The sequence below is a fragment of the Polyodon spathula genome, chromosome 14 (assembly GCF_017654505.1).
Source record: "Polyodon spathula isolate WHYD16114869_AA chromosome 14, ASM1765450v1, whole genome shotgun sequence".
NCBI classification, from domain to species: Eukaryota; Metazoa; Chordata; class Actinopteri; order Acipenseriformes; family Polyodontidae; genus Polyodon; species Polyodon spathula.
The window spans coordinates 4,295,543-4,304,384 of NC_054547.1; the positions used below are offsets into that span (position 1 = coordinate 4,295,543).

The 8,842-nt window shown below is 37.1% G+C and overlaps 1 protein-coding gene across 2 annotated transcripts in view; it reads left to right on the plus strand.

Moving 5' to 3' along the window:
• The window catches only part of LOC121326867 (heparan sulfate 2-O-sulfotransferase 1-like), a 51,852-nt gene extending 48,550 nt beyond the window's left edge, over positions 1–3,302 (plus strand). For both annotated transcript variants that reach the window (XM_041270456.1, XM_041270457.1), the window contains one exon: positions 864–3,302. In XM_041270456.1, coding sequence (XP_041126390.1) covers positions 864–1,090 — 227 coding nt within the window. In that variant the 3' untranslated portion in view covers positions 1,091–3,302. The remainder of the gene's footprint in view (positions 1–863) is intronic.
• Positions 3,303–8,842: the final 5,540 nt, after the last annotated feature.

Sequence of the window (8,842 nt, forward strand, 5' to 3'; positions counted from 1 at the left end):
TGTGGATTAGACTAGAAAGAGCATGCATTTCTAAGTCAAAGTCTGGTCAATATGGTCTGAGCTCAAACCCACTAGAGGTGCAAGGATTGAGAACCATAGTGAAGAGTGGAAACTACATGTAGAAATTAGAAACAAATAACGTGAATTTCTGTTTTCTTTTAAAGAATAAAACAAATTGGGCAAAATAGTGTGCAGGAGTGTTTTTTATATTTTTTTCATTTTGGCAAATCGGACATATTTTAGTTTTGACTAATAGTGTATATACAAAGTACGTAGCGCTCAGTACATTAGTAATAATGTATACTTACCGTAGCCAGCTTGTAGCTACTGACATGTGAAATAACTCAACCTCTTGGTCCAGTAGGAAAATGTTTAAAAGTACAGAAATTTATTGTTTTCGACCGAAGATAAATCTAAGATCAAATAGCAGCTCATTCTTCAGCTGAGGTCCAGCAAACAAAGCGACCTGGTGCCAGATCTGACACTGGGATTAAGGAGGGTCAGCAGTTTGTAGTGACTGTACTTCATGGTGCTGGTGGATTTATGAGGTTGACAACCAAGGAACAGGCTGATACCAAGAAGCAATTACACCTATGGGTCAGGTCTGAGAATAACCTACTCCATCTGTCAATACCCCACAACTGCATGAAGGCATGTTGTGTTGTGAGACCAAATTCAAAACCTCACATCGGTTTGGACCCAGTTGTGATGAAACTTGCAATCTTCAATGTTTGCCATGTCTTTCTTTTAACATTACTGGTAGCTCTAATGTTGTATTTACAGCGTGCAGGGGATCTAATGTAATTTGTGCATTAAATATTTGTGAGATATCTCTGTAACCACATTTGATTGTCCAATTGCAGGAAAGAAATCGCATCTGAGAAAGACGTCTGAGAAGAAGCCACCCACAAAGGAGTCGATCGCGAAGCTCCAGCAGTCCGACATCTGGAAAATGGAGAACGAGTTCTACGAGTTTGCACTGGAACAGTTTCAGTTTATCAGAGCGCACGCCGTGCGGGAAAAGGACGGGGAGCTGTACCTCCTCGCTCAGAACTTTTTCTACGAAAAGATCTACCCCAAGATGAATTAGAGTGCCAGGCTAAGGAGATAGGCAGCACTGGTATCATTTCATGTGAACCTGGGAGGGAGAAGGCAGAACGGGCACTGCTAAGGACACCAGGACTAGTCTCTAAACTCTGATCTGTCTATGGAGGCCATTGCCAAACATTCACTGTACCATTGATACAAACTCTTCCATTTCTGTAGCAGTTCTCCTGTGTCAGGCTTAAGAAAGTCATATATGTATGTGAACAAACATGGAACAGTCAGTTTACAGAAATCCATCAGGTTTATTCATATTGGACTTGCACAATTTACTGCTGTCGTCTCCTGCTTGTTACTCTGTTTTCTGATCTTGGGAGAGATGCACATTTTGTCTGTCCTGTCCAACCTTTTAACAGCAAGCTGATGCATTATTATAAACAGTGACATCTTGCAAAGAGTGTGATGAAGTTGAGTGGACTCTGTGTACCAAGACTCTTCCTGTCACTTTGACAAGAGTCCCGTTTTCATTTAGTATTTTTTTATTTGTATTTTTTTGGCAGGGGTGTTTTTAATTTCACTAAGGTGGGAGCAGCTGGACAGTTTAACTGGCCCCAATAACAGGGAAAGGAATTTGGAGCTTTTCAAACTTGAGTTCAAAGATGCCAATGCTGAACACAGTCTGGAACAGGAGATGGAGAGATATGCCATGGTCAGCTTTTGGATGTATCAACATTTCAATAATAAAAACAGCTACCAAAAAATGAGGCTGGCTGCAAAAGCCGTGCCAACATTGGTTGGACATTCTGTTAGCGGTCCCATTGGGGGGGGGAGTGGGAGACACAGCTGTTTACAGACACGTGATCCACTGTGTGAACAGGAGTTTTGTCTTCTGTTAACTAATTGTGGTACTGTGTGTGTGTTTGTTTTGTTTCATCCCCCACTGCATCTTGTATACCTTTACCTGTAGAAGTATTTTTACTAGGGTGCTTTATAAAGTGTTTCCAAGCATTGTAATTAAAAAAAAAAAAAAAAAAAAAAAAAAGAAAAGAAAGAATAATCAGCTGCTGTATATATTGCATATTTTATGTATTTGGACCAAAAGGTTATAAAAACTTTTTTTTTTTTTATGTATTACCAGTTTTATTACATGTGGTGTATGTTAAATCTACTATTACTAATATGACATATCCATTAGCAAGGTATTTTGGGTTTTTATAGTTCAAGTGGTATTTGTACATGCCTATATCACATGGAAATATGTTTCGCTGGTTTTTAGTGTTTTTGTTGTACCAATCGCTATCCGAGTTTTTTTTAATTATTATTGCTAGAGATGGTAGAAATTTTTTTGAATTCTGTCGGGGTGATTTTAATGTCTGAAGTCAGTCGGTAGGTTTGCACTTGTAAACACAACTAGCTTTTTTAATTGAACACTGGGTCAGACGTTCTACTACATAAAGCTCATCCCCTTGCATTTTGATTCTGTTTTCTGTAGTGTGTAAGCCAGTGTCTGCTATATCTTTTTGTGTAGATTTGGGGGTGATTTATTATTATTTTTTTTTTAATTTTGTCTTTTCAAGGATTTAAAATAACCTTCAGGAACCACAATATTTCTGCTTGAGGGCCCTGGAGTGAAAATTGATGGTGTATGTCTTCTTGGATGAGATTAAATGTATTAAGTTACTTTCTGTAGCTTAATCCATTTTAAGGGGCTGTATAGCAGAGCCAGCAGATTCAACCTAATGAACTTCAGCACTGTGCTTTGATCAGCCTGTCTGCCGTGTGCTCTTCTATCCCAGCAGGTGATCTAAAACATGAGTTTGGGGGGGCTTCCATATCGGCACAGTGATTGATCCTTGAACAAAAGAAACCCAGAGGGACACTTCTTGATGCTCACATCCCATTGAATTTGGCAGGCCAGATTGCAAATTCTTTGTTCATTTTATTAAGTTGTGGTCCTGTTAAAACAGCATTGGTGAACTACATGGCTGCTAGGAAAGTGTTAAAAAAAAAAAATTATAACAATAAATTCAAAAGGTGATTTGAGTTATTATTTTTTGGCTCCCAGCAATTTTGTAGTTACTGTATGTGACTCTCCACAAATATATTAAGAGCAGACCACTGTTTTAAGTGTTTTAAAAACATTGGTATACATGGAACTACCCATATATTATTATGTGGGGTATAAATTTTGATCATTTTTGCTGTTTTGTACTTTTGTAAGGTTAGTGTTGTATCCGGGGCTCGCGAGAGAAGGCTTCGAGTTCTTGACAAATTAGGGTTTGATGGACAAAAAGGTAAAAGGTTTCAATTTTTATACAGGGTGAGGCTGATGCATTATAGGCACATAGAGTTAATTACAGAAAAGGACTTTGAGTAGCTGTTTCAGCTTTGGTTTTAGGATCTGTCCATCACTGTCAGGAAGTAGAAATCAAGATACATTTTAGTTTTGTGCATCATGACCATCTTGAAGTAATTTACTACTTTATTTAGTTTCTCCAAGAGTAATTTTTTTTTTAGTTCTGCAGCACTGCAGAGTTCTGGGAAAAGGTGATGTGTTTGTTGCTATGTTTTCATCTTAGTAACGTTGATCTGCATAAATGGGAAACTGTATGCAAGTCAATCGAGATTTATGAAGCAGTAGATTGGAGCACTACTGTTTTCCATCATGAAGTGGCAACATTTTCAATTCTGATACAGGAGTAAACAAAGTTGATCTTACAGCAGTTTTGACAGATCTTTGTTGTAAAACTAAAAGGGAGACCTGTTTTCCATGATATTGGTTTTCTTTTATTGGAAGATTTTTCCAATGAAAGCATTACCTTGTTTAATCTATGGTGAAAGGTGAAAGTAAGTTAACAGTGCCTTCTTCATCACAATCTGCAGTCTGATAAGAAACCAAAACCGCTCATTGTGTGCAGTGATACCACAGCTTGTTGAATTGGGAATGTTTGTGTTATCTTAACTCTTAAACTGCCAGCTTTTGTTGTCGTTTTTGTGGTGTGTTTTTTTTTTTTTTTTTTTCACGTTTTTACCTGATTGAAAAAAAAAAAAAAAAAAAAAAAAATTCTCAAATAAATATCAAATTTAAAGATGACTGGGGAAGTAGATTTTTAATTTCAATCACATCACCACCTTTGTTCTTCAGTGCTGACCTCTTCAAGCAGCGATGTGATAGGTGACTCTCCTCTGATTTGTATCAACTGGGAAAAAAAACAACACACGTGGTAATCCTGTTATACAGCTAATAAAAATGTAGAATGCATAATAGCTTTTCAGAATACTTATTTCAGCAAAGATAAACAAATCATACACACCAGCTATACCCAGTTTCCTGGAAATGGACTGCCAGATGTTCTCCCTCATTACCGTGTCTTATCATTTTTGTGTCCTTTTATTGTATAGCTCTATTTTTTGATACTGCGATCTGCGATCTTTTATTCCGCCATTACTGAAGACATGCAAGGGAAGCTGTTCCTCATAGACACCAATCCTTTTTTTTCACATCACTTTGGCATCGTTTCAGTGTGAATGGTTTCTATGAAAAAATACAAGTTTTCTTTCATGTGTCGTGTGGCACGTTCACTTGGCGTACCGTGTCTGTGTAGAGGCCTGAATATGACACTATATAACTAGCCCAACAATGTTTGAAATGGGAAAGTTTGGATCTACTGAAAATGTTTTAACCTGGGAAACCAAAATTATACATCCTAAATTTATTCTTTTTCAACATTTTGGTTATAACTGATACAGCTTAAATACTATGCAGCTTGATTTAAAAAAAAAAAAAAAAAAAAAAAATTCCTTTTATATAAATTTAGAAGGGCAGATTATTTTATCCGTTTTTTTCTGCCCAGTTTTTATAATGTCCTTTTATGTTATATTATCTCCGCAGCTCCCCACAACAGTTCTATAACATAACCTCATCATTCTTTACCTTTCCTATTCTAATAACAGGACTGCCTCCAGTACAATACTAGAATAATTGCTCCAACCACACACACAAGATCCACTTCCTCAGCTGAAGCCCGATTTCAGTTAACTTTACAGCTAGGAAAGAAATGACAGCTTTGTTTCATTAACAAAGTGAAAGTGGAGTGATAATGATCTTGTTTTGATTAGAACCTTTTCAACTGAAAATCCTGAGCGACAGACACTACAGTTAATTTAAATAAAAGGACCTATTTGAGAGATAACTACCGCTAATAAACAATTCCCTGCTTGGCTTCAGACTGTTACACAACCTACCGCACTACTTGGTACAGAACTAGCAAGGATACATTCAAGTAATTTCAGCCTTGTGGAGGGCAGTTTGGGATAGGTGGAGGGGAGGCCGTCTCATGTCGTGATCTAATACCTTTAAAAAAAAAAAAAAAAAATTTACATCCACAGCACACATGCTTTTGGGATTTGGAGGGGACTGATAATGACACACAGATCCAACTGCTACATTATATTTTAATGTCAATGAAGTGTTAATTACCTCCAATTGAAATGCGTTTCCACCCAGATTTCAGTATGTAGGAATTAATTTTTTGAAGCATCGTTCATTCCAGTTTTCCAGCTAACCTGCACTATATCAGTAACGTTGTCTCTCCTGGACTGCACACAGTGACTCCTCAATAAGCCCTTATCAATTCATTCATACCAGAGCGTTAACCTACCCACCTCAATGTCAATGGGTCGAAAGTGTTCTACTCTCTTCAGCTTTCACTTTTTAATTTAGATACAATTTTACTGTCCTATGTGTTGAGTCAGTCTTAAGAGTAATGTTATTCTATAGAGTCCTCTCTCATCCCTTGTGGACAAAAGTGCCTATTTAACATACTGGTTAGTTGGCATGTGTAATTTGCAGGTCATTCATTTGCATTTACAACTGAATTTGAATAATCATAAAATGTTAGCATGCATTGTGTCTGCAGCCAGGACAAAACTAATTGCACAACACAAGCATGGTATGTTGACAGGCCCGTTCAAGTATTTGCTAATTTAATTAATTTAATAAAAAAGCTGTGGAATACTGGCAGGAAGACACAGCTCAGAACAGAACATGTCGTACAATGCAATTGACAGATCAACAAACATGTAGCACAGTCCTGACGAGCAATAGACATGTCCATTCATGCTTGTACTGTATGACTCACCAGTCAGTTCAAGTGTATTGGTGCAAAGCACTATCAGTTCCTTGCAGGATCGTAGCTTCAAATGTCAAATGCAGTCATTCTCAGTGTTTCTATGGTCTATTGCCGCCATACTGACGCCTTATCATGTTCTTTAAACCTGCCTTTTCCTGGAGTTTGTTTTGAGCGTGTCTGGAGAATCCTAAATCCTGAACCAAGCCCTCATTCTATTCAAAACCACGTGACAAAGGAAACTTTCGATTCCATTCAAATGACAACCGCAGAACCCATAACCACACCATACAATACCATGCAATAGTAAGTGGAATCTAAAAAAACCCTGTTGCAAACATGTCCACTCATAAGTAGGTCCATTTGGTTGCTCTACAGTGGTGGCCAACAGAATAGTCTCCATGTGACCAACACCAAATAACTCTGTTGTTTGTTCCGTTCTGAACTAAAGTGCCTTCAGATAGGTTGTTAATCTCATTTACTGAAAAAAAAATACATTATGACCTCGTAATTTAGTAACATTAAGCCTGCAATTAGTGGGATTGGTTACTGTAGGTCTCTTCACTCTGGTTTCTTTGAGGTGAATCACAGAATTAATGAAGTAGAAGATTAAAGGGCGTTGGCATTGAAAGTAATGACTATAGTTAGCCCTACAAATAAGCAATTACATGTTTGACGTGCTAGGGTACAATTCATATAGCAGACATCAAAAAATATCACAGTTATTAGGGAAGAAAGACTACAAACAGGCCATGTTACAACACAACTGAAGCAAACCAGCTGCAAAATCGTATTGTCTTGCTCATAAATACAATCTGTTGTTCTGGCAGTTAATGTTTGTTTTGCAGTTGCTTCACTGTGGTAAGCACAGAGACAGAGACAGATTAGGACATCTCTTTTTTTTCATGATTTGTGAGACAGCAAACCCAGCAGGCTGTGACTTTCTTTTAATGTTCTCTAAATTAAAATTCATGTTGGGACTAGCTACTGTAGGTTATTACAAGACACCATAAATGATAATTATCAATTACAAAATCATAAGTAGTGTAAAGGAAATGTTCTGCTAAATTTGTTAATATGTCAAATACTGAGCTAAAAGCTTTTTTTTTCTTTCAAGTAATTTGTTCGATTTACTTTCTAAAGATAACAGAATAATTGTTTTAAATAAGAAACCACTGTTAGATGTTTTTTTTTTTCAAGCTCTAAAGAGAATCAAAAATAAAATATGGCTGTGATAATGTCTTTTAGAGTGCTTTTAGAGTTACATTACAGGACAACAGTTCGAAACTGTATTAGACATAATGTGCATACATAACCAAAAAGCATTGTGACTGTTATTTTAACTACTTTTATCAACTTGACCTATACTAATTAATTTAAGGTATTAATCTAGTATTTGAGACAAATAATTTAACCCATGTTAGGACGATAATGTAGTCATGTATACATATATTTATTACTTACCCATATTGAAAAGACTACACTGTTTCAGCCAGTCATTAGCATTAAAAAAAAAAAAAAAAAGCATTTATTTTTAGCTTTGAATGCAGTCTTGAAATGTTTATGCTGGCTTTCGCTACAGCTCTGGATTGTGCTACTGGTAGTCTATTAAAAAACAGACAACAGTTAACAGACACAAGACAAAACTCATGGTTCACAATGTGGCAGCACAGACTCCTTGTAGGTTAAAACACTTATTTACCAAGGAACAGATCACTTACACTACGCCCCCTATTTATACCCTCGCTCATGACCCCTAGGTTAACAAGCGCATCCGCTCCTCCAATTCTCGGATGCCACGCCATTGTCATTGAGCATGGTTGCCGCAGCTCAGCTTTAGTCATTTGGGTTTTAAAAAGCACTTCAAATGAGACCATGTTGTGAGTTGAGTTTGCTAGTGGTTCTCTGACCTCTGTTTTAGTTATTCTGTCTTCGTTATTTGAAAAGACTAAATCAGGGCATGCCTCCCCTCAAGTCAGTGCCTTGACAAATTGTGTTAGGAAGCAGTCATTTGTCATTTCCACTATTTCAATTTCCTCCGTCGTGCTCCCCACCGGGTTTTACCATTTTATATGGTTGAAATCCCCCATTAGTATGACTTCCCCTTTGCTACACACATTTCTAATGTCATTGTATAATAGATTATTTTGCTCAGTGTCTGAATTTGGCGGTCTATAGCATGACCCTATTATTATGCCCTTTGAATTTGTGTCCATTATTCTGACCCATATTGATTCTGCGTTGTTTTTTTCTTTCAAATTTAACACCTGGGCTTCAAGACTATTTTTTATGTATAGCGCAACCTCTCTCTCTCTTCTGTCCTGCCTGTCTTTCCTATACAGTGTATACCCACTAATATTATATTCATATCCATCGCTCTCAGATAACCAGGTTTCTGTAACACCTATCACATCGTAGTTACTTGTTAGTGCAGTAGCTTCAAGTTCTAAAATTAGTTTTTGATACTTCTAGTATTTAGATAAATACATTTAATGGCTATCTTACCTGAGTTGTTGCCCTTGTTTTGATGTAGTCTCCCTTCTGTTTTTTTGTTGAATCTCTGCATGATGAATCTGGGTGGATATCTTCCAGGCTGGGCCTCACCTCTGCTCCAGGGCTCAGTAGCTTGGTTAAATTCTTGTCTTGACTGTCGTAACTTTGATTGGCTG